At 42.2% G+C, this 26251-nt stretch overlaps 1 protein-coding gene across 6 annotated transcripts in view; it reads left to right on the top strand.

The window, feature by feature from the left end:
* Nucleotides 1–26251, top strand: part of ENAH (ENAH actin regulator) — a 135179-nt gene that overhangs the window by 49767 nt on the left and 59161 nt on the right. For 3 of the 6 annotated variants that reach the window (XM_040636125.1, XM_040636127.1, XM_040636126.1), the window contains exons 1-2: nt 14077–14327; nt 25301–25478. In XM_040636125.1, the coding sequence (XP_040492059.1) occupies nt 14106–14327; nt 25301–25478 (400 nt within the window). In that variant the 5' untranslated portion in view covers nt 14077–14105. Of the gene's footprint in view, nt 1–13796; nt 14328–25300; nt 25479–26251 lie in introns of those variants that run through there. The other 3 variants (XM_040636123.1, XM_040636122.1, XM_040636124.1) reach the window with 3 other exon arrangements.

The following is a 26251-nucleotide window of genomic DNA, read 5'->3' on the forward strand; positions in this document are numbered from 1 at the left end:
GATGCTGGGGCTGCAGGCAGGCAGCCAAAGAGGGGGGATAATTGGGACGGAAAGAATGCACCAGTGAGTGGCAGTGGGTCAGAAGGAAGAGGGGGCTGGTGGAGATGCTTGGGGCTTTCTAGTTGGGCCCAGACAGCAGGGTCTTCTGTACCTTTTCTCTGGGATGGGAATTAGAGGGAGGAGCGCACAGGGTGAGGGAAGAAAAGAGGTGGTATTTTGAGGTATGTTTGTGACATTTAGATAGAAATACATGCTAGGTGGTTGTCTGTGTGGGTTTGGAGCTGAGGAGAAAGTTATGGGCTGTAAATACCTTTATGGTGCTTACAGCTATTGTTGAAGCTGTGCTGTGGGACTCTGGAAGCCTTGTGTGTGTGTGTGCGCGTGTGTGTGTGCGCGTGTGTGTGTGTGTGTGTGTGTGTGTGGACAACAGGGGGAGGGGATTAGTCACTACACTGCTGCCAGACTTTATTTTCATCTACACATTGTTTCTAAACTGATCCTATTTAAAACTTTTAGAATTCTTATATGAATGAATATGGAGAAATAAAACATGCCAGTCTTTTGTCTTTTCCTTTTTATTGATGAAGATTTAAAAATGTACTGTTTTGCATAATTTCCATTACAGGTGTGAAGTATGTGCAGAGTTAGCTCCTTCATAGAGAACGCTGCACAGGCATGAACACTTAGTTGAACTCAGTCCCACTTCTCCACAAGTTTATTATGAGCAATCTCAAACATACACAACAGTTGAAAGAATTATTCAGTGAAAATTTGTATACCCACTATCTGGATCTACCGTTAACATTTTTTTTAACATTCTTCAGGATTTTGATTTTCAGCAGTGTGAAATTTATATATTTATTGGATTTTGGCACAAATGTGAAGAAAAAGTATGTGTGTGGGTATATATATTTTCTTTTTAAAAATCAAGATATAATTGACATTGGTTTCATGTATACAGCGTATAGTGATTTGATGCTTATATGGGGAACTAGAAACAGTCTAACGTATGTCACTGCACACAGTTACAAATATTTTTTTCTTATGAGAACTCTCAGATCTGTTGTACCAACTTTCAGATATATAATACATATTAATAACTAGATTTGCCATGACATACATTTTACCCCCAGGAGTGATTTTATAACTGGAAGTTTGTGCCTTTTGACCCCCTCCATACCCACTCCTCCTGACCCCTCCCACCTCTGGCAACCACCTGTCTGAGCGTTAGTACTTTCCTGGACTTGCTTCATCACATACCTGTCCATTTATCCATTTACCTATGTGCGTGTGTGTAAATTATTTATTTAGATGTATGTCCAAGACGTAAGGTAAGGTCACCAGTGCACGGTGTTTTAAGTATTCAGTATGTATATCATTAACCAGGGCCCAGTAATAGTTTTCCTTCCTCTTGTGGCCAAATATACACAGTGAAATAAACCATGGGGTGAGTTTTGTCAGATGCACACGCCCACGTAACCAAAACCCCTTTCAAGACAGAACATTGTTGGGACGAGGGCAGAGTTCCCTGAAGTCCCTTCCCATGTCATCCTGGCTTTTATCCCTCTCTCCCACAGATAACCAACCGCCTTCCTGCTCACTTTCTACTATTGGTTAGCGTTTCTGGTTCTAGAACTTCATTTGTTAGGAATCACGAAGTGCAGACGCGCGTGTAAGTCTTCCTTCACGGCCGGGTGCGTGTGCTGTCACCTGCGTTGTTGTAGGTCCCAGTTGTTTGTCTCCTTGCTTGGTGCTACAGCATTGTGTGAACGGACCACAATTACCTGTGTTCCACTTGCCAGGTCTGTCAGCCACACCGGCGCGGGGGCACCAGCCGACACGGCCATGCTGTGTCCACATGAGCGTGCTGCGTCTCACTTCCGGTCCAGTGTTGAGTAAGTCCCAGGAGAGAGTCAGCACTTGACTGTGGAACAGGCTTTGTGTTAGAGGCTCAGCCAAGTGTTCTGAGCACGGGCAAGGTGGGCGAGGCTCAGCTAGGAGTTCAGGAGTTTTAAGTGTATTAAATGCATTTCAACTTAGGATATTTTCAACTTAAAATGGGTTTATCAGGACATAACCCCATCCCATCATAAGTCGAAGAAGATCTGTATTTAGTTGTAGTTTTAAAAACAGATCGTGGATACGTGCCAGGTTTATGTTTTGTATTTTTTTCTCCTCCTCTGCGCCTTGCCTGTGTATTCCCTCCACCCTCCCTTCTTCCTTTCTGTAACAGCTTTATTGAGCTATAATTAATATTCATACATACATTAATATTCACCTTTCTTAAAGGTGTTTTTTGATGAGAGTAAATTTTAATTTGCCAACTTTTTCGTTCTCCGATTTTTGCTGAAACTTTGCCCCCAGTTCATGGGGACACCTTCCTGTTTCTTTTTAAAACCTTTCTGAGTTTAGCTTGTATGTTTAAGTCGATGATGTGTCTTGAACTAATTTTTTTTGCGTGGTGTGAGGTATGGATCGACATTCATGTTTTTCCTGTCCTCTGGTCCCGATTATTTCGGAAGAGAAGTCTGTAGTCATCTGAATTGTTCTGTATATGATGTTTCATTTTTTTTTGGTGTTTCAAGCATTTCTCTTTATCTTGGACTACATTATGCCTGTGGGTGGTTACTTCTATGTTTTTATGCTTTCCTCCTTTTATTTTGTGTGTGGTCCTGGACTCTCCCTGCATGTATGTTACACCTGCTGCTACTCCCCACAGGTCCCTGAATGACTGCTTGTTTTTTCCCCCAGTCTCTTTTCCTCTCCTGTATATTGCATAATCACTATTGATACATTGTAAAGTGTACCAGTTCTTTCCCCTGCCACCTCTGTTCTGTTAAGCCACCCAGAAAGTTTTCGTCTTAACAATAAAGAAAAAAGTATTTTTCAGTAGTGGAAATTTCTCTGCTATTTCCTGTCTTTCCATTATAAGCGCATTTACTTTATGTCCTTGAACACAGTGATAGTAGCTGCCTTCAGTCCAACATGCTCACCTTCATCTTGTTCTGGGGCTGTCGTATCTGTCCCTTCTCTGGAGACCGCTGCATATTTTCATGGACTGACAACCAGCTCTGAGATAACGCTGTGGCGCTCTGACGGGTGTTGGTGATGTTGTTCTGGCAGGCCAGTAGCTTGGCTGTCAGTCCGGCAGCCCATGGCGTTTCAGTTTCAGCCTGTCAGCCTTAGCTGGGTTGCTCTGCTCAGGAAGTACCGGCACATGCGTCTTTTAGGACTCACCGGGAGAGGTAGGCAGAGTGTATACACCAGATCTAACCTGCCTTCCTCCATCCCCTTTGTTCCCCTAGAAATATCCTCCAGTTTTCCAGCACTTTGGATTGCCCTCAGCTCTGTCTTCTTCAAACTAGAAAGACTGGCGTTTTCTGTTGGGGCAGATCTGCTAGGTCGCACTGACTGGGGGACCTGTCCTCAGGCTGAAAGCTGTAAAAATCAGGGATCTCTTCCCATATTGTTCCTTTTTTACCAAAGCTGACTCCCTTCCGATCCTTCTTCAGCACTTTCCGATCGTTGTTCTGTATGTCTTACCTAGAGTTTATAGTTTTATCTAGGGGAGGGTCATTTGGGAAGGACCTCACGTGGCCATTACTTGGCCAGAAGCAGAACCCTCCTGCCATAGATTTTTGTGGGGGGAAAAAGTTGAGATCCTGCAGTATTCTGCCTTAGTTGTTCTTTCTTAATCTCATGTGGTACCTGTTTGTTTCCTTATTGTTCACACGTGTTCACTGAATTATTACTTCAGGAAGTTAATAACCTTCCAAAGTGAGAATATAAAGAGAAATAAGTGAAACCCCATCCACCCCTGCCCCACACCTGTTTTTATTTCCAAGTCTGGCCTAGCCCGGCCCTGTCTGGTGTCTTTATAGCTAAAATCAGCCATACTTGCTATTTAAAAAAAAAAATTTTTTTTAAAGATTTTATTTTTAAGTGATCTCTACGCCCAGCGTGGGGCTCGAACTCACATCCCCGAGATCAAGAGTCACACGCTCCTCTGACTGAGTCAGCCAGGCGCCCCTTGGGTAATTTTAACTCAAGCAGTACTTGGAAGTACTTTGGCTGCTTTGCTATATTAATCTGATGAAGGTAATGTGAGGCAAAAAGCCTCAGGAAAAAGGTGAAATAATCTCTGATCAGTTGTTCTGAGAAAAATTTCTTGTTAATGGGAAGATTTGCTAGGATAGTGCGGGTATGTGTTGCCAAGTGAAGCGTCTCTGCATATTTTTCCCTTTTGTGACTGTCTCTACTTTGTGTGAGCTCTTATGCTATTAATGAGGTTTTAGGTTTGCTCGTGCATTGGGAATTGATCTTTGACACTGCAAGTTCATTTTAAGGAGATGGGGGGCTAGATAAAGAATATGGACCCTGTGTGTCTGTCATGTGCTAAGTGCCATGGGGCATATGAGTTTGAGATTATCTTGGCTTTTAAGAAATTTACTTTAAGTACTGTATTGTATATTTGTGCTAAGAGAATAGATCTTAAGAGTTCTCATCACAAGAACAGGTATTTTTAACTATGTGTGATGATGAATGTTAACTAGATTTATTGTGGTTATCATTTTCAGAGTATATACAAATACTGAATCATGTGTACACCTGAAACTAATATAATGGGGAAAAAAGTTTAAGGTCTTAGGGGCCCAGGCAAGAGGGTGTCCGGTCTGTGGGGTGTAGTAGTTATTAATGGCCGTATAATAAAATTACAGCAAAACCTTTAGTGGCTTAAAACAATACACGTTTATTACCACACAGTTTCTGTGGATCAGGAATCTGGGTAGGAGTTGCTCAACAAGAGTCATCAAGATGCCGGCCAGGCCGTGGTCCTGACCCAGGTCACCCCAGGAAAATCTGCTTCTAGGCTCATTCACAGAGTTATTGGTTAGATTCAGTTGCTTGTGGGCTGTTGGACTGAGGGGGTCAGTCCTGTCCTTGTGGGTGGCCTTGTTCTGTGGGCTTTCCCCACAAATGAAGCCACTGTTTCTGTAAATTAACCTTGGAAGTGACATTCCATAACTTTTGCCAAAGAATAGAAGCAGGTTGCTGGGTCCTGCCCAGAGACAGTGGGAGAAGATCACACAAGGGCATGAGTACTAGGAGGTGGGGGGCACTGGGAGCCCTGTATGATGGTTGTTGGAAGGAGAGAAAAAAAGATGTGAATTGTTTCTCGTAGTGTGTACTTATAGCAGGGGCCAGAAATGTACACAAGTGAGAGATTTTAAAGCCTGAGTTTATAACAAGGAAAGCAGTGGGTCTTCAGTAACAACCCAAAAAGAAATCTTATAGAAAGAAAGGAATGAGCAAATTAGCAAATTATCTCAAATAAAGGAGTATAACAAAACTTTAAATTCTTATTATAACAAGTTAGAGTCATTGTAGAAAATGTCATCATCTTTATTTTCATTATTAATACTAATTTCCTAAAACTTGTGTTAAGATACAACGTTTAACCAAATGCAAGTAAGATTAATAAATATGGTTTTATTCTTTGATGGGCAAAAATATTTTCTTACATTTTCTTAATATTTAAAGCTATTATATATATTTTTTCTCATTGTGGCAAAATATGCATAACTTAATTTACCATTTTAATCATTTTTTGATATACAGTTCAGTGGCCTTAAGTACATTCACATGATTGTGTGACCATCACTGCCGCCCATCTCCAGAACTTTGTCATCATCCTGAACTGAAACTGGACCCACTGAATCACTCTTCACCCATCCCTCCCTCCAGCCCCTGGCAACCACCGTTCTCCTGTCTGTCTCTGTGAGTTCTACCGCTCTGCAGGCCACACGTGAATGGCATCCCACAGTATTTGTCCTTCTGTGTCTTGCTAATTTCACTCAGTATGATGTCCTCAAGGTTCATCCATGTTATAGCAGGTGTCGGGATTTCTTTCCTTTTTAAGGCTAATATTCCGTTGTATGTACAGTTGACCTTGAACAACATGGGGGTTAGGGTGCTGATCCCTCACGCAGTCAAAAATCCATGTATAACTTCTGACTCCAAAAAACTTCACTATGAATAGCCTGCTGTTGACCAGAAGCCTTACTGATCCCATGAACAGTTGATGAGCACATACTCTGTATGTTCTATGAATTATACACTGTATTCTTACAGTAAAGTAAGCTGGAGAAAAGGACACATTACGGAACTCATAAGGAAGAGAAAATATTTACGGGACTGCACTGTGTCTATCAGAAATCCACACGCAGTTGAAACCCATGTTGTTCAAGAGTCCGTTGTACCCAGGTTCTCTACCCTTAGCTTCGCATTAAGTATAACATGAAGAGTAATGTGGAAATAGTAGAAAACGTTGAGGAGGTAGTTTTGTGCAATAATATAATTGATCGTTAGACTCAGTTACTCGAGTAGAGTGGTCGTGAGTCCATACTCAAGCAGACTGGCTGCTCTGAATCCCACTTCTGCGATTGTGTCAATTCCCTACGTGTAAAGTGGGGATATGACAAATATCTACCAATAAGGTTGGTAAATAGATAAATGAATTAATAAAGGCAAAGCACATAGAACAGTGTGTGACACTTCGTGTTGTATTCATATAGTCCTATTTTTATTAGTATCATTTTCTTCACAACACTGGCTCAGTAATTAATGACCTGTGTCACTGAAATGTCCCTAGGTTTCAGGTCTTGATGATGTAAAGTGATTTGGATGCTTTGTGACCTTGACTTTAAGAGGGGATGTGTCAGTCTTACTAGATATTACAGAGAGTAGTACCATTAGCACAGTTTCCCTCCTTGATTTTGTTAGGGTTTTTGTGCTTGCAGTTAAGTAATATGTTAAAACGTATTTTTAAATTTAAATATTTAAATATTTAAAAAATATTTGTGGGTAGTTGTAGAGCACAGTCTCCTGAAGCAACTGGTTTTAAGTTTTAGAAAAATACCATTTACAGGGCACCTGGGTGGCTCAGTCGGTTAAGCGTCTGCCTTCTGTATAGGTCATAATCCCAGCATCCTGGGATTGAGCCCTGTATCTGGACTCCCTGCTTGACGGGGAGTCTGCTTCTCCCTCTCCCCCCTGCTCATGCTCTCTCTCTCTCTCAAATAAATAAAATCTTAAAAAAAAAAAGTAGCAAGAAAAATACTATTTGCTTTACTTTGGGTACCTAGTCGTCTTGTGTACTCCAGGAACGGCCAGCGGGCTTGACTTTGTCTGTGCTTCTCTGCGGTGAGCCCAGGGCTCCTTCCGTGTGCCCAGCCTGAATCGTGCACTGAGGCAGGGCCCCCCCACCGCCACCCCCACCCCCACCCCCACCGGGTCTTGCCTGTCCTGCTGCTTCTGTGATTTCCAGCCCAGCAGGACTCCATTTTCTTCTCTCCCCACAGACTCCTGTAACGCCCGTCCTTGCTTCCTCCTCTCTTGTGCTTCTGAGCATTCCAGAGCTGTGCCTTTTCATTCGCTTTGTCCCTCGTCTCTCTGCAGCTACTCACGGGCCTAGCCAGGTTCTTGTTGTCACATTGACAGGATTGCGCAGGTCCTATACTTACTCGAGGAAGAGGTAGTCATAATTAAAGCCAGATAGTACATACGGATTTTTGTTGAGATGCCCTCCTTACTTCTGAACACACACGGCTGCATGCAGTGAGTGCCTCCTCCAAGGTGCTTTTTCTACATTTTATCCAACCCAATGATTTCTCCCCATTTTAAGAGATTTTTTTCATCCTCTAGGATAATGCAACAGATTCGCTGAAACATTTTCTGAAACATGCTGCTTTGCTTTAGATAAACTGATCATTTTCTTTGGTGATCGTGGATCAGTTATACTATTTTATACTATACTAGATTGCGTTTGTACTTCACACATAAATAGATGTTGCGGGATGAAGAGTTCAGTAGTGACATGTTGGTATTTTCCCTTTTTAACCTTAATATTTCTCAGAAGAGTGGTGTATGCCTGTGTGGTCTTTACGGGAAGTTTTTCCTTTCTACGTATTTGGAGCTGCTGCTCTCCCAGATGGTTTTCTTGCCTTGCAGGATACAGCAGAAAACAGATTGTCTGCAGCCTTTTTTTGTGTCTCTGTGTGTCAGCATTCACCTCTTTCCTAGGTCCCTCAGCAGCACCTGACTGTTGCTAGCAGGCAGCTTTCCTTCTGAATCTTTTCAAGGTTGTTCTTTTTTTCTCCCATGGGTGGAATATGAAGGAGAAAAGCTTCATCAGCATTTCATAAACGCGCCCTGCGGTGGAAGCCCTTGAATCCATGTGACCTGTCCTGGTCTTGAAGGTTGGATCACTGAACTCGTTCACATTTGGTGTCCTTAAAAATGATTTATGCCTTTAAACGTTTTAGTCTACTTTATAATAGATATGTTAATTCTGTAGCTTTTTTCTGGTAAGCTTTTAGTGTTACGCCGATGATGAGAATTCTACATTATTTTTCTTTCCGAAGGCACACCTGTGCCGTATCTTGAGTTGCGGCTTTGGCTTCTTGAAAGTGGAGGGAGAACGGAGATGCACACGAAGTGTTCTGAGTGTAGACCTTGCCTGACCTGCCCGAGCCCCTCCACCCATCGTATGCGGCTCACAGCTCTTCAGTGACTCCGACCTGAGAGAAGCTTTCCAAAACATTGAATCTAATTTCATAGAATTTGTATATACTTACACAGTATCTGTTTAGTAAATTGCACAATTAGAGTGGATACACTCAGTCACAAACGCGGCTGACTCTTGGTCAGTGCACGGGCCAGCTGCTGGGAGAAGAGCATAGGTCTGTGGTTTTTGAGTGCTAATGATGGTGTTATAGATAGGTATTGATGGTGTCCTTTGGGGCATTGGAAGTCAGAAAGGGGGGCTTTCTCCGGCATATTTTGGGGTTCTTACTCAAAGCTGGCAAATTTTTTTTTTTTACTTTTTGCAGTTCCTGTCTCTCACCACTTTAACAAATTGTCACGAGGGGAGATGAAGAGATACAGTGGCAGTCCTTCAGGGGTTTAACATGACATTGGTGCAGAGGTGATGTGCGGAGTGTGTTGTGAGAACACAGAATGAGTTCTGTTGAGGGGGGCAGGAAGATGTGACACTTGGGTCTAAAATTGGGGGACGGCTGAGTATTAGGTATTTGGGGAAGAGGAAGTGTGTAGATGGGTGGAGGGAAAGGCAAGTGCAGGGGTATGGACGTATGGACAAGTATGGCATAATTGTCACTGTGGTGTTGGGGGTTTGGATGGTTTGGAACTCTGATACGCCGCTAGCACCAGGATGCTGGATTGGTGCCTGGCACGCATCAGTAAGCAGTTGAAAGAAAGAAGGGATGTTAAGGAAGACAGTGGACCTTGTCTTCTGCGTTAGGAAGGCAGAGTCTATCCTGAAATGAGTCTTTGGAATGTCTTAACCCGGAGAGTGACATAATCCGATTTGATTTAGGAAAAGGGGGAGGGAGTAAAGTTGGCAGTCAGAAATACGTTAGGAGATTGCGGAAATAATCCAGTAAAAGACTAGGGAGGGCCCAGAGCTGCTGAGCATTGTGAAGCAAAGGGAATGAATGAATGAATTTAGAAGTAGTGAGGAAGTAGGATTGGCAGGCTGTGGTGACTGTTGAGGGCCTGGGCCGATGAGGGTAGGGAGGGTTCTGGAGTGACCCTTGGGTTTGCAGGGTGGCCAGATCCCGGAGTGCTGAACTGAGAGAAAGAGACTCTGTGATTTGTGGTTCTGCTAGTGCTTAACACCATACAGGACACACTGTTTATTATTTATTTCCTATTTGGGAAAAATATGTGTTTATTATTCCAGGTGGGATGCATAGTCTTTTATGACTGCGATGGCCTAGCTCCCTTTCATTTTGTGCCCCAGGAGCAGTGTTTGTGGAATTGAATTGAAATCTAACATTGTTTTACTCTAAGTGTCTTTAATGCTTGAAATGTTATAAAATTTCAGGTTTGAGCAAAAAAATTGACATCAGTGCATACGATGGAAATCCTCTCTTTAAAATTCCCAACTTTCTTGTGTCATTTTATTGCAATATTTTATCTTCTGAATTACATCTTAGTTCGTGGAATGACTCAGTATCACAACAGACGAAATGTGAATTCTCCTTCTGTAAGTGGTTGGTAGTAGAGAAGAAGTTGTACAGACCTGGGTACTTTACCACAGGTTAGGCTCTGTGGGGCAGTCAGTAAGTAAATAAATAAAAGATCAAGATAAAAATTAATATCAGGAAGATGAAGTGTAACAGTTATAACTGTACCAATGGCATTTGGTCATAAAGTGAAACTTATTTCATGCCTGTTCTTCACAAAACTGTAGCTTAGTAATTTACTAATTTAATCTTGGGTGCAGTTCCGTTACTGACTCAGAATGTTGAAGACTCTGACTCGCTGTTTATTTTTGAGGCTTATTATAACGCAGATAGAAGGCTGTTAGGAGGATCATAACATTTTTGACTCTTTTGCTGTGCTTGTTGGCTCTTAATTTTCTTAAACATTTTTTGGGGTTTTTTTTTTTTTTGACTCTTCAGTAGCTGTGGTACTTAAATCTTGCCTGCCTTCCATTTCACTTTTCCCTGAAAAACTGCACATATGTATGTAATTTCAGCAATTTGCAAGCTTCCCCATTGACTTTCTCAGGTAAAAATGCTAGAGAAGGCTGGAAATTCTTATCAGAAGAACCTGTAAGCTGTTTCTGTCGTTGCTCCATTGCTCGCTACACCCCAGTGTGCAGGCAGCTCTGTTGGGACTGAGGCCAGTCTTACTTTAAGGCCCTTGTTAAGTATTTCACGGGACCAGGGAGAAATGGGGGGAAAATGGCCTAGGTGGAGATGTTAGAGAAAGCTAGTTGTTACATTTACAGTATATTACATTACATGATTTTTATTTTGAGATTTTTAAGTTCCAAAATATCCTTGTTTTAGTAAGTTGTTGTGGTGTTTCCTCCCTCCCCCATCTCCTCCCTGGCAAGTAGACCAAAATGTTATCAACCGATTCTGTATTGATTCATGCAGCCTATTTTTGAAGTCTGGGTTCATGAGATCCAAGACGGTGCCACTGGCCTATTTTATGCACACCTGTAATCAGAGTTGGTGTATGTGTGGTTTTCTTCTCACGTCAGCTGCCAATTCTATTTTCCAGTACCAACTGGGTGTGCAATTCAGTTCTCTTCTGACGCTGTCTGGAGTTAGTGTAGACGCCGCATGTTAGGGGCTCAGTCCCCTGAGAATGACCCTACTTGAGGGACCAGCTGCTGATGGGGTACGTGGGCTACCCATACATTTAGTGCCCAGCTGCCCACAAATTCTGATGTTCCCCCCACCTCCCTGCAGGTTCGGCAATGTGCTAGAACAACTCCTAGAACTCAGGAAACTGCTTTGCTTACTGTTACTGTTTTTGTTTCTTTGTTTTCAATAAAGGATATAATTTAGGAACAGCCAGGTGGAAAACATGCATAGCACAAAGTATGGGGCAAGCACAGAGCTTCCATGCCCTCTACCGGCTCGCCAACCCGCCAGCCTTGCGGTGTGAGCTCCTTGGGGTGTTTTGATGGAGGGCTCGTTATGTAGGCATGATGGAGGACATGATTGCCCATTAGTGAGTGAACTTGATCTCTGGCCCTTCTGCCCTCCGCAGAGGTGGGGGGTGGGGTGGAACTGAAAATTTCCACCCTGTAAGCATGGCATGGTATTTCTGGCAGCCAGCCCTCATCTTGAAGCATAGAGCTGTTGAGCAGCACGCCAAAGACACTCTTACTGCCTGGAAGATTCCAGGGGTTTTAGGAGCTCTGTGCCTGGATCTGGGACAAACACCAAATAATTTCTGTTACAACACAGTTGTCTGTCTAGTGAGGAGAGGTCCTCAGATGCCGTGGAATGGAATTGTGAGGACTTGGCTTGCATTTGTCACTGAGGACCCCAGCGGGCGCTGCTGTCCCTTCTTGTCTGGGCTTTGCTGTGGCTTCTAGGACAACAGTTATTCGGGCATAACCTGTCCCTCACAGCTTGCCACACAGCCTTGTTACTTTTTCTTCTCTTGAATCTTGGCTTTTTTTTTTTTTTTTTTTTTTTTTTTTTTTTTTTTTTTTGTGCTTGTTGGCTTCGCTGAGAACTGGATTTGTATTTTTAGTTTCTCATTTTGAAGATTTCTTTTCATCTTCATTAGAAAACTAGTCAACTAATTTTGGCATTTGTGTCCTCTCTTGGCTGCTTGGATATGTCTGTCTTTGTTTCTGTGGTGATAGCTTTCCCAAGGAAATGCAAATGACCAGACATTTGATTGCTAAGTAGTTTGTATGTATCTTGATTAATCAGGATTAGTTAAAGCTGTTGAGTTAACTGTGTGCTTCCCTGTTTGGAATTGTCTCCAGCAGCCCACTCCAGAGCAGTGGTGGAGGAAAAAGTGGGGACATTATGTTTAACTCTCTTCGTTTTAGATTTCCTATGTATATTTAAAAGGATTTTTTGTTTTGTTTTGTGTTGTTTTTTAGTCATGGAATGACTTAATTTATAGCAAATGGGGGTTTATTGCTTTGGCTTCTATGATCCCACTGGGACTTCTGGAGGAGACATTGTATTATAAATATTAGGAAACGTGTCCAAAATACTAATGTTTTTGAAAACTGGAAAATGCTGTTTTGTTACTTACCATTAGTAGTAGCTTTCTTTCTTGGGCTATATGCTGTAAGGGGCCCTTTGCCTTAGCTTGTTTCACGGGATCTTTGTGTGAGGTCCTGAAAATGCTGTCACTTCACAAGTATTTCTGTTGTGAGTGATGAAGAGATTTCAATTTCTGTGTTGACAAATGCTCTTTAATCAGGCGTTTAGAAATAATTCAAGCTTTTGTCATTAACTTGTTTTTATTCCCAGGACTAGTTTACCAAGAAATTTTAGTGCCACATAAAAATTTAGGCAGTACCACTCTATTTCAGTGTTTGTGCTAAACAAATACTGTTACGAGTTAGTTTTTGTAAAGTTTCTCTGATGGAAAATTAGAAATAATGATGACCTCACTGTTCTGAAGTGACCGTGTACCTCAGTGCTGCGACCCCTGTGGATCTCCCCTGATGTTCCATCGTTAAGTCACGTGACGAGTAAACCACAGGCTGTTGAGGGATGGGGCAGAAGTGTGAGTAAGAGGAGAGGGTCAGACAGTAACTTTTTCTTTTTGAGGATATTGGCCAAGAACCATATGATCAGCTGCTTAAAATCCTTGAGGCTAACATTGGTAGATGAGCGGTGCTTTTGTTAAGGATGAGGTTGGATGAGCTATTTTGGGGGCATTTCCATTAACTTCTGCTTTAAGCATCAGATAAGTCTTCGATGTGGCGATTGTGTTATTTTAGTTGGGTCAGCATAACGTACCTGTTTTGTTGCTCATTCTTAGTATTCGATTCTTTAAAAAATAAGCTATGTTATGAAGTAATAAAATTCAAATCAGTCTTTTTCCCCCCAGTAGTATTACAGAATATTTAAAAGAGGAACCTAGTACTTAACATGAAATTAAGATCATCTCTACTTTTTATTTCTGTATCTCAGTCTTGGTAACAAATAATTGAAACAAAGCTGAGATTTAAAGATTCTTTCATGGAAATTAGCCTTTTCTTTAATATTTGTCTATGAAGGTTAGAATTTAAAATCTAGAAGGATCTCTAGAAATTATCACATTTTTAGATGAAGAAATTTAGGACATAGGATGTTGTCTTGCCCAAGTGGAATCAGGGACTAGACCATTGCCATCCATTGCTTGTTAGTGGCCACTCCATATTTCAAGGAGAATATAGAGCTCATCAGAATTTGTTCTGTAGACCTTGAAGCAAGCCTGATGGTAAAAAGAATCTTGCCAGTAAAGAGTGGGTAATCACAGGTCACCAGTATTATAAACAGATGTCCAGTTGAACAAATGATGGCTAATTTATACTTGTATTCAGTTTCATGAGCGTATTAGATGCTGTGTATTTGGTTAGAAAACAGTTCTCGTGTTGCTTGTCTCAGTGCTCTTTATGGATCCGGACCTTCTCTGGTCCCTCATCACACTTGTTTTTGGTCTCTTCTCCCCATTAGACTTTACGCGTAAAGGCAGGAAGCCCCTGTCTTTCTTGTTCTAGCACCCAGTGAAGCACTGATTGTTGGCTAATTCTGTATAGCTGTATGGGAGACATGGCATATTTTAAATATCTTAAGTTTGCATATTTTATTTTTTACAGTGAACAGAGTATCTGTCAGGCAAGAGCTGCTGTGATGGTTTATGATGATGCCAACAAGAAGTGGGTGCCAGCTGGTGGCTCAACTGGGTTCAGCCGAGTTCATATATATCACCATACAGGCAACAACACGTTCCGAGTGGTGGGCAGGAAGATTCAGGACCATCAGGTAAGGGTCTATTAAATTCTTATTTAAAGTTGTCTATATACGCAGCTAATGAATTGTTGAACACTAACAAAAACTTAGGATGGTACTATATGCTGGCTAACTGAAAAAAAAAAGTTGTCTAGAATTACACAGGGGGGCGCCTGGGTGGCACAGCGGTTAAGCGTCTGCCTTCGGCTCAGGGCATGATCCTGGCGTTGTGGGATCGAGCCCCACATCAGGCTCCTCTGCTATGAGCCTGCTTCTTCCTCTCCCACTCCCCCTGCTCGTGTCCCCTCTCTCGCTGGCTGTCTCTATCTCTGTCAAATAAATAAATAAAATCTTTAAAAAAAAAAAAAAAGAATTACACAAGGACTTGTAAAATGGTCAGTAAACTGAACTAGTGCTTTGCAGGCGCAGTCAGCATGTTCTGGGTGGGAGAACTGAGTACCGGTTTGCCTTCCTACCCTTTCCCCCTTTTAGGAGGCCTGAATTTGGGTGAGGATTTAGAGCTAATTGCACAAAAAATATAAATATGACTTTAAATTATGAACATGCATGAGGTAGGTCTTGGGGCCTTCCAGCTAACTAGGTTTGGGAATCCAAAGTAAATTTAGGACAAACAAAAATGTGAAATACCACTTAAAGAGGAGATTTGTATGTTTAAGGAATTCATTTCCTGCCGAAGGTGTGGGGCTAGAGGAAGGAGTTGAAAGTCTAAATAGTTTCAGAAAATACTGTTGAATTCTTGTATGATAGAAAAATTCCAGGTATTAAGGTTGTTGGAATAGTTAGGCTTTTGTGATGCGTTCTGGGATGAAAACTAAGCTTTTACTAATTCACTGCCCTGGATTTCCCAGAAAGGTGACTGGATTTATTTGATGACTTGATTTCTTGGACCTTAACAGACCAGGAGTAGTAGATAGAGGAAAATGTAGATGGGGTCTTACTAGCACTAAGAATATGCTAATAGCAGCAAGAACTTCTCTGAAGGACAGCTTTATGAAATACTTTTAGTTCCAGTAAGATGGTGGAATCATCCAGTGTTAGCCACATGCAGGAAAAATGGAACAAATTTCCAGCTGAGCCCTTAACTGAAGAAAGACAGGTCTGTAAGTTTCCCCTGGGACACCCTGAGGTGTCGTGTGCAGCTGGATGCTGCAGCAGCCCTGTGTTTTAGGGTGGCGGTTATGAACTGCGAACACCTAGGGACTCAGGTTTGTAATGGGTGCATGCAGTGGCTGTGGGCTCTGAGACCACAGTTTATGTGCATCCTCCACGCCAGGATGCACACCGTCAGCCTGGGGGACAAAGGTGTTTGTGGTTTTCTGAACGATGGGAGCGTCCAACTTCATTCACACAACTGTGGTTTGGAAGTTAACAGATGTCAGTGACCCTCTTGGGACACCCTGCAGAAGCACGTGCAGTGCGGAGTCGGTCCGCAGATAGAGAGGTTCCTGTGCTTAATGCAAACTGCCCAGCCTGCCCCCCTTCCTGCCTTCGAAAGGTCCCTTCTCCTTCTGTCGCTGCCCTGGGCCCCCCACCCTACCCTGTTCTTTCCCTCCTCGGTCTCCCCGCTCCTGCTGTCCACCCCATTGCGTGGCCCTTCTCTGGCCCCCAGTCTGTGTACCAGGAACCTTTGTTCCTGGTCAGGAATCCAGGTGCTACAGAGGTCTCTCCCTCCAGCACAATGTCCCCACATGAGTCAGGCCTGAGACAAATCAGACACTCCCAGAGATGCTGTTGCAGAGAAGAAAATGAAGACGGCACAACTTTAAAAGCTTGCTAGAAATGGCTCAACATTTTTTTTTTTAAAGATTTTATTTATTTATTTGACAGAGATAGAGACAGCCAGCGGGAGAGGGAACACAAGCAGGGGGAGCGGGAGAGGAAGAAGCAGGCTCATAGCTGAAGAGCCTGGTGTGGGGCTCGATCCCATAACGCCGGGATCACGCCCTGAGCCGAAGGCAGGCGCTTAACTGCTGTGCCACCCAGGCGCCCCAACATTTTTAATACAATATGTCAAACCAGTATGACTTTTTTTTTTTTTTTAAGATTTTATTTATTTATTTGACAGAGACAGCCAGCGAGAAAGGGAGCACAAGCAGGGGGAGTGGGAGAGGAAGAAGCAGGCTCCTAGGAAGGAGCCCAATGTGGGGCTCGATCCCAGAATGCCGGGATCACGCCCTGAGCCGAAGGCAGATGCTTAATGACTACGCCACCCAGGCACCCCTACATTTTTGGTGAATTTGATGAATTGGTCATTTCATAGCACTGATGAACAACCCTAAAAGTATCTAAATGTTGGCAGAAAAGAAAATGACTATTTAAAAATAGTTCGATTGAATCATTATGTTGTACACCTGGATATTATTAAGTTATATAAATATAATGTTATATTTCAGTTATACCTGAATGAATGATAAAAATAATTAGAAATATGCCAAGAAATTTTCATATGAAACACTTAAGTTTTTATTCATGAGTAAACTATGACTTCTAGGTTTTGACAAATGGAATGTTTGGAAATTTAAAGAAACTTTTTTTTTTTTAAATTTATTTATTTGACAGAGAGACAGCCAGCCAGATAGGGAACACAAGCAGGGGGAGTGGGAGAGGAAGAAGCAGGCTTCCAGTGGAGGAGCCTGATGTGGGGCTCGATCCCATAACACCGGGATCACGCCCTGAGCCGAAGGTAGACGCTTAACGACTGCGCTACCCAGGCGCCCCTGGAAATTTAAAGAAACTTCTGAATAATTTGTGACACTAATATGAAATCATTATGAAGATTAAAAAATGTTTAGGAAACAGGGACACCTGGGTGGCTCAGTTGGTTAAGCGTCTGCCTTCGGCACAGGTCGTTGTCCCAGGGCCCTTGTTGGAGCCCCATATGGGGCTCCCTGCTCAGCGGGGAGTCTCCTTTTCCTTCTGCCTGCCACTGTCCCTGCTTGTGCTCGCTCTCTCTCTCTCTGTCAAATAAATAAATAAAAATCTTAAAAAAAAAAAAAAAGACTTCGACTGGAGTGACAGGATGTACATGCAGAAACCGGTAAAACATCTAAGCTGTCCTTTGATGGACAAATCTTTATGGCATGTAATGAACTTGACCTAAAGAAAGCAGGGAGGAAATACTAAAAATAAAAGGAGATATTAAATAAAAAAAGACATGAAAATTATTAATACAAAAGCTGTTTCATTGAATGGAAAAATTGGCAGAATCAAAAAATGAAAAGTCACAAATAAACAGTATTAGGATTGAAAAAGATCATTATAGTAAGGAAATAAAGTATAATATTATGAACAGCTTTAGCCAAGAAAGGGGTCATCTTGTAGAAAAATATCATTTACCAAGGCTGGTAGAAAAATAGAAAAACAGACTCACAGTCATAAAATATATCAATAATTAATAGTCTAACCCCAAAATGTAAAAAACAAGGAGCGAGGGAGTCCAGAGCTTTACAAACAAAATCTGAAAACCTTTAAGATATTACCTGTTTTGGGGCGCCTGGGTGGCACAGCGGTTAGGCATCTGCCTTCGGCTCAGGGCGTGATCCCGGCGTTATGGGATCGAGCCCCACATCAGGCTCTTCCGCTATGAGCCTGCCTCTTCCTCTCCCACTCCCCCTGCTTGTGTTCCCTCTCTCGCTGGCTGTCTCTATCTCTGTCAAATAAATAAAATCTTTAAAAAAAAAAAAAGATTATTACCTGTTTTATACAAATTGTTCTAAAGAATAGTATTTTATGAGGCTAGTATAATTTTGATATCTGCAACATAGAACAATTTGAGAGAGGAAGATTATAGGCCAGCCTCGGTTATGAGCACTGACATGGATATAAAAGTCCTCAGTGAGATGTTAGCAGACCAAATGCAGCAGTGTGTATGGAAAAAATACTACCTCTTGACCAAATAAGGTTTGTTTCCATCTCAGTAATGTAAGACTAGTTTAACATTAGATAATTTATTAATGTAGTTTACAAGGAGAAAACCTATAAGAAAAAAAAATGAGATTCAGAAAAAAAGCATTTGATAAAATCCATACATAATAATTTTCAGCACATTTGGAATAAGAATGAATTTTCTTAAGCTAATAAGGATGCATAGTATAAACATACATCCAGCATCTTACAGGATAGTATAATGTCGGAGGGGATTACCATGAGACTCAGGAATTACTTGGGGATTTCAGCTTTAATCATTTGCATTTAGCATTGCAGAGGAGGAGGTAACCTAGTGATAGGAAGATGAAGGAATACAAGCTCCACGGATCGGAAAGGAGAAAATAGAGCTGACCGTATTCCCTGGTGATACAGTTGTCTACATAAAAAAATCCCAGGAGCATCTGCAGATGAGATATGAGAACTGATAAGATTATTGAGCATGGTTGCTGGATAGATCAGTTTATAAAAATCAGTAGCATTTTTGTATAACTAGCAATAAACAATTTGAAAATACACCTGACCCTTGAACAACCTGGGGGTTAGGGGCACCACCTCCCATGCAGTTGAAAATCCATGTATAACTTTCGACTCCCCCACAGCTTAACTGCTAATAGCCTACAGTTCACTGGAAGCCTTATTTATAACATAAATGGTCAATGAACACATATTTTGTGTGTTATATGTATTATGCATTGTAAGTAAGCTGGAGAAAAGAAAATGCTATTAAGAAAATCATAAGGAAGAGAACATACATTTACAGTACTGGATTGTTTCAAAAAATGTCCACGTGTAAGTGGACTCATGCAGTTTAAACCTGTGTTGTGCGGGGGTCAGCTGTATAATTTTACAAAGATATCGCTAAAGTAACAAAAATGATAATGTACCTAAGAATAAATGTAATAAATGATTGGTTTGTTCCCTCCCTCCCTCCCTCCTTCCCTTTTTTCCTTCCTTCCTTCCTTCCTTCCTTCCTTCCTTCCTTCCTTCCTTCCTTCCTTCCTTCCTTCCTTTTTAGGGGAGGGGAGGTGGGAGGGATAGAGGGAGAGAGAGAGAATCTGATCCCACAACCCTGAGATCATGACCTGAGTTGAAATCAAGAGTCCCTCGCTTAACCGACTGAGCCCCCCAGGCGCCCCTAATTGGTTTCCTTTCATTCCAGACTGTCTTGTTAACCATTTTTTCCCCCTAAGATTTATTTTAGAGAGAGCAAGCGAGCAGGGGGTGGGGGGAGAGGGAGAGAGAGAATCTCAAGCCTACTCCCGCTGAGCATGGAGCCCGACATGGGGCTCAAACTCATGACCCTGAGATCATGACCTGAGCTGAAACCAAGGGTTGGACTGACCTAACTGGCTGTGCCACCCAGGCACTGCTACCCTGTTACATTTTTTAATGGTTATAGTCTGTTTTAAGTGGAAACTTATTGATCACCCCCCATTTATTTTTAAATTTAAATGCACACATATTATATACATACATACATATTAAAATGCCCCCCCCCCTTTTGCTTAACACTAAGTGCTTATTATGTTCTAGGCACTGTGCTTAGGTTTGAAAGAAGGCTGCAGTAAAGAATGAGTTGTTAGTTATGGTAATGAGGCATACAGGAGCGGTCATTTTGTTGAGAAGACGGGGAAGGAGGGTCGTGGATGACTTCGTAGACAGAGTCACATACTGAGCCAAGAAGACAAGGAAGAGTAGATGCTCGGTGCATGGTTTGCTGTGCTAGGATGTGGCTGGAAGTGGGTGAGAATGTGGAGGATGGAACACTCACCCGACTCAGGCTCATTGGGTGGGAAGTATCGAGGATGATGATCAAGTCCAAACCTGGAGGCGTCCCTAGCGGACCTCCAGCAAACAGTCTCATGTGAGCACATCTGCTTTCCCTTTTACTTTTTTTTTGGGGGGGTGCCTGGCTGGCTCATTAGAGTCTGAGACTCTTGATCTCAGGGTTGTGAGTTCAAGCCCCATGTGGGGTATGGAGCCTGCTTAATAAAATGTAAAAAAATAAATAAATAAAGTTTCTTGAGATTATGTACATTACTGTCTATCCTTGAAAGTTAGAAATGAAGTAGTTGAATCAATATGTTCAGTCTCTCCCAGTGGAGGAAGTGGACTAGTGGTGTACATAACACGACTTAAGTTAACATTTTCCTCCTCTAACATTCTGTTGCTTGAATGATTGAAAAAGTGAATGTCGCTGTCTTTGCCTGATCTTTCCAGACTATTTGCCAAGCAGGGATATAGATCCACTTCCAAATGGGGCTTATAATTTTCCAATGATGATTTATGGCCCCCACCCCGATACGTACAAGCATCACATGACAAGAGGCCATCGTTTTTTAAATTGTAAAATGTATACCACATAAGATTGACCATTTTACCCATGTCTGAGTGTACAGTTCAGTGGCATTCAGTGCACTCACATGGGTGTGCAACGGTCACCACTGTCCATCTTCTTCCCACGCTGAAACTGAGCCCATGAAACAGTCTCTGTTTGCCCTTCCTTAGTCCCTGGCAACCTTCATTCCACCTGTTGTTGTTTTTTTAATAAATTTGATTATTGTAGGTATTTCAGGTAAGTGGAGTCAGACAGTATTTGTCAGTTTGTGTCTAGCATAATGTCTTTAAGAGATCATCATATTTAAAAATAATTTCAGGTTTGGGTATTGGTGGATGAGGTAATATAGACGGATCTTCTCTCTGAGAACTAACACAGTTGGACAGAATATTAAGAAGAAGAGTGTTTGGAGAGCCTACATGACAAAGAATTACGGGTCCATGATCTGAAAGAAGAGAGAACCGGAAGAGTGAGCCCAGCTTCGGACCTCTGTTTACCTAGAGGCACGTCCCACTTTTCAAAGGGGGGACTGAGCAGAGCTTTTGGCTAACTTCTGGGACTAACAGAACAAGAACTGGGGATTAGAGCCTGCTCATGAGGAACGGTTTTCTTGGTAATCCGTAGGCCATGATTTGGGACCCTGAAGCCCTATCCCCTGGGAAGAGGTTTGCCTCAGAATGAGGCTGGTCTTTACGGGAACTGATACCCAGCCTCTAATTACTTCATTCACTCTGGGGTTGAGTTGATTTCAGATTGTTAGTTTTCCTAGCTGCTTGCCAGAAGCAAATGTGAATCTTCCCTGGAAAATATAACATCATTGTAGGCTTCACAATTTCCATACAGTTGTCCACACGCAGCATCTGACATGAAATAAAATCACCTGGCCCATGGGGAGGCAAGAGGAGTAGTAACAGAACAGACCCACTGGGAATCCAGAATTGACTTTAGAGTAACTATGTTTGATATAGTCAAGGAAATAGCACAAGGTTGAGAATTTCAGCAGAGAATGGAAAATTGAAAGAAGAACCACATGGAAATTTCAGAATTGAAAACTCAGTGTTGTTAATAGTTCGGTGGTGGGTTTTACAGCTGACTAGGAACAGCTAAAGAGAAGCAGTAAGTGGAATATAGGTCAGAAGAAAATATTCAGGGGCGCCTGGGTGGCACAGTTGGCTCAGACTGTGATCTCAGGGTTGTGAGATGAAGCCCTGCATCAGGCTCTGTGCTGGGGCTGCAGCCTGCTTAGGATTCTCTCTCGCCCTCTGCCCCCCACCCCAAAAAGAAGAAGAAGAAAATATTCAGACTGAAACTAAGAAATTCTAAGAGAGGAAAAATATGGGCATGCAAAAAACATAGGGAAACGAAAACTAATTCCAGAAGATAAAGGCACCCAGTGTTTATTCCAGCAGTATTTATAATAGCCAAAATGTGGAATTCACCCAAGTGTTTGCTGATTGACGAATGGATAAAGATGTGGTGTGTGTACACAATAGAATATTACTTGACCATAAAAAAGAATGAAACCTTGCCATTTGCAACAACATGGATGGATCTGAAGGTTATTTATTTTGTTTTTAAGTTTTTATTTATTTATTTGACAGAGACAGCCAGCGAGAGAGGGAGCACAAGCAGGGGGAGTGGGAGAGGAAGAAGCAGGCTCCCAGTGCTCCCAGCGGAGCAGGGAGCCTGATGTGGGGCTTGATCCCAGGATTCTGGGATCACACCCTGAGCCGAAGGCAGACGCTTAATGACTGAGCCACCCAGGTGCCCCGGATCTGAAGGTTATAATACTAAATGAAATAAAAGACAAATACCATACCATATGATTTCACTTACATGTGGAATCTAAAAAACAGAACAAACAGAAAACAGAAATAGACTCATAAATCCAGAGAACAATGGGGCACTGCAGAGGGGAGGGATGGGGGGATGACGAAAGACGTGAAGGAGATTAAGAGAAAAAAGAGATGTAGTGGACGTAGTGAAAAGTGTAATGTATGTGTAGTTGGAGGCCCAGAGGAGAGAACAGGGTAGAAGAAAAGCTGAGGAGGTAATGAAAAAGAATTTTCAGAAATTAATAATAGAACATCGGCTTAGAAATGCTGTAAACCTTAAGTGGGATAAATACAGAGAAAACCATATAAAAACCCATCATATGAAATCACCATAAACTAAATGCAGCATGAGACCCGTGAGCAGCCAGTGAAGACAAAACAGCTTGAAGATGCTACAGTGAATGGCCGGCTGACTTCTCAGTAGAAGCAGCAAAAGCTGAGAAGGCAGTGGGCTTGAAAGAAAACAAGTGACCTATGTAATAAAAATCCTCTTCGAAATGAAGGTGAATTAAAGACATTTTCTGACAGACAAAAAATGGAGAGAATTCATCATGAGATCTGCATTGAAAGAAACTGAAATTCTGAAATGTGTTCTTCACGATCAGAAATGGTCCCAGCGGAAGCTTGGAAAGGGCAGAAGGAATAAAAAGTAGCAGCAGGTGTAAATATGGGCAAATCCTAAGTGATCATCTGCTGTATAAAAGTAACAGTGAGGTGCTGATGCCTGTCATACTCTCCAGGGCAGTGAAAGCTTGTCTAACTAGCAGGCTAGTAGAAGGGTAATAGTAATACACTCTAAAAGAAGGTGGGATGGATTTAGGCCTAAATTAATATATAATTTACATGAAATATAATAAATGGACTGAACCCTCCAGTGAAAAGCAGAGACAGGCAGATTGTGTAAGTCACTCAGAATTAATAATCTGAATGTAAAACTGTAGCTGCACACACAGGGTTGAGGCTGGGCACAGCAGCCGTGAAGAACGAGCAACAGGGTAAGGATGACGTACTCCAGTGGTAATCAAGGCCTAGGACAGAGCGACAGTAATTAAGACACTGTGATGTTGGCTCAAAGATAGGCATATTGACCAGTAGAACAAAACAGCCACCTAGACACCTGATTTATGAGAAAAGGAAGCCCGCAGCACAGTTAATAGGTAGTACTGGATTGATTGGATAGCCATATTGAAATGAAAAGGAAACCTGAACCTTATTTCACACCAGAGGCTAAACTTTCCAGGTGGATTGGGGATGTAACTGTGAAAGTAAAACAGTAAAGCTCCTAAATAAAATAATATGGGATAATATTTTCATGGTCTTGGAATTGAGAAGCACTTTTTAAACAAGTTCCAAAAAGTATTACCCACAAAAGGACAAGATTGCTACTTTGGACTGAATTAAAGTTAAGAACTTGCATTCATCAGAAGACACCTTTCAGGGAGTGACAAGGCAGGCTGCACCCTGGGAGAAGGTGTGTGCAGCCTGGATAACCCATGGTGGGGTCCTATCCAGAATGTATAAAGGACTCTTCCAGATCAATAGAGAAACAGGTGGACAGCTCAGTAGAAAAACGGGCACGAGATTTCATTTAAGCAGGTGTTCATAGAAGAAGATATGCACATAGCCGTTAGAACACGAGACAGTACTAAATCTCATTAGTAATCAGGGATATACGCAGACTGGAACCACGGTGGAGTGGTAGTCATACCTGCCCGAAGTGCTCAGATGAAGGCGGACGGTTCCAGTCGTAATGCTGTATGTGCGCTTGCACAAGCTGTCGTGGCCGCCATGGAAGCGAAAGTCGATAGAACCAATTTGCAAAGCTACTTGGAGTTGTCTGCTGAAGTTGAGCATGTCTTTGGCCCATGACAACTCCACTCCTGGGTATACGCCCAACAGAAGGGGCGACCCTGTGTAGCAGAAGACATTTAGTAGGGTGTTCATAACATCGCTGTTTTTAATAGCACCAAACTGCAAGTAATGCAGAAGTTCAAGAACGGGGGGGTGGGCAAATAAGCGTGGTCGATACGATGGAACACCACAGAGTAGTGAGAAAGAATAAACCAGAGGTGGGGCGCCTGGGTGGCTCAGTCGGTGGAGCGTCTGCCTTTGGCTCAGATCGTGATCCCGGAGTCCTGGGATCGAGTCCCACATCGGGCTCCCTGCTCAGTGGGGAACCTACTTCTCCCTCTCCCTCTGCCTGCCGCTCTCCCTGCTTGTGCACGTGCTCCCTCTTTCTGCTAAATAAATAAATAAATAAAATCTTTTAAAAAGAATAAAAAAAGAATAAACCAGAGCTGCGTGTGGCTGATAGCTGACTCCCATAAGCAGTCATGAGGGACAGAGAGCAGGCACGTGACAGTATGTGCTGTGTAGCTCCGCTTACATAAATTCAGAAACCTGCAGAACTGATCGGTGATGCTAGAACTGTGGCCAGTATCTTTGGGGAGGTGGAGGACTTATGAAGGAAGTTTTTGGTGTTAACATTCCTTTTTTTTGATCAGGATTTTGGCTATGTGGGACCATTGACTACTTATGTTTTATATGTTTTCTGAATGTATAATACTTTAATAAGCATGTTAAAATATATTTAATTTAATGAGGGTGTAGATTTTCTTTGTTGTGCTGATGTACTGTTTTAAGGGCAGACCTTTGTAACATCAGACAGCTTACCTTCGGTCAGACTGTTACTTCTGCAGACTGATTTTACCCAAGATAATGGATTTTAACCTTTATTTTATTTTATTTTATTTTATTTTATTTTATTTTATTTTATTTTATTTGCCAAGGCCCGTGAGGAACAGGTTTGAATGAGTACATCCACTCAGGGTTTGCTGATTCTGCCAAGTATTAGGTTGACTCTCTGAGGCATCCCTGTCTTTCAGGTGGTGATAAATTGTGCCATCCCTAAGGGGTTGAAGTACAATCAGGCTACGCAGACCTTCCACCAGTGGCGAGATGCTCGACAGGTGTATGGCCTCAACTTTGGCAGCAAGGAGGATGCCAATGTCTTCGCAAGTGCCATGATGCATGCCTTAGAGGTGTTGAATTCCCAGGAAACAGGTATGGTGTCTGGGTTTACTTGTTTTCTCGAAGTGCCGTGTATATGTGTTTGTGAAATATATTTGAAGTAATTCTTGAATTTGTGTTGTTCTCTACAGAAATGTAAACTTTGGTTTGTTGATGATAAACATATAATCTAGAAGGATAATCTCATGAGATTGGTTAGTTAGTCAATTTTTAACCCTCTCCTTTGAAGATAGTTAAGCTCCTGCTCCTCAGCACCTCGGCTTTTGTTGCGTGATGGGAGGCTCAGAGAATATGCAGTGGATAGAAATTATGTATTTATCATCATCTCGCCCTTGTACGAAGAAACACATGTTTTCTGAAACACATTTTTTGTCACTACCGAGCCCATGAACTTCAAGTAGGACTGGATTTCCTTCATCCTCGTTCGTAAGAACTTGATTCTGAAAGTTATTCGAAGATTTTTAGGAGTGCCCTCAGGTGGTACGAGCCTGCATTGCATCTCCTCGACACTGCATGGTGGTTAAAAAGCAGCAGAAATAATTCACTGTTTAAAAACCCAGGATTTAAATCTGTGTATGTATCAGAGATGAACTCTGTGTTAGTTTTGCTTCACAAAATTGACAACGAAATATAACAATGTGTGGTGATTTCTTTGGGGAGATAGATTTTATATTCTGAAAATAAGTGTTCTATGTAAAACAGTGTAAATGTGGTTTCTCTTGCCTTTGTTGTGGCCTTAGTAGTGATGTTGAACATGTGGACGTGCCAGAAGCAAGGTGCACTTGTATCTTTTCAGAGGAGAGACA

This window comes from Ursus maritimus, unplaced genomic scaffold, assembly GCF_017311325.1.
Source record: "Ursus maritimus isolate PB19 unplaced genomic scaffold, ASM1731132v1 scaffold_2, whole genome shotgun sequence".
Classification (NCBI taxonomy): Eukaryota; Metazoa; Chordata; class Mammalia; order Carnivora; family Ursidae; genus Ursus; species Ursus maritimus.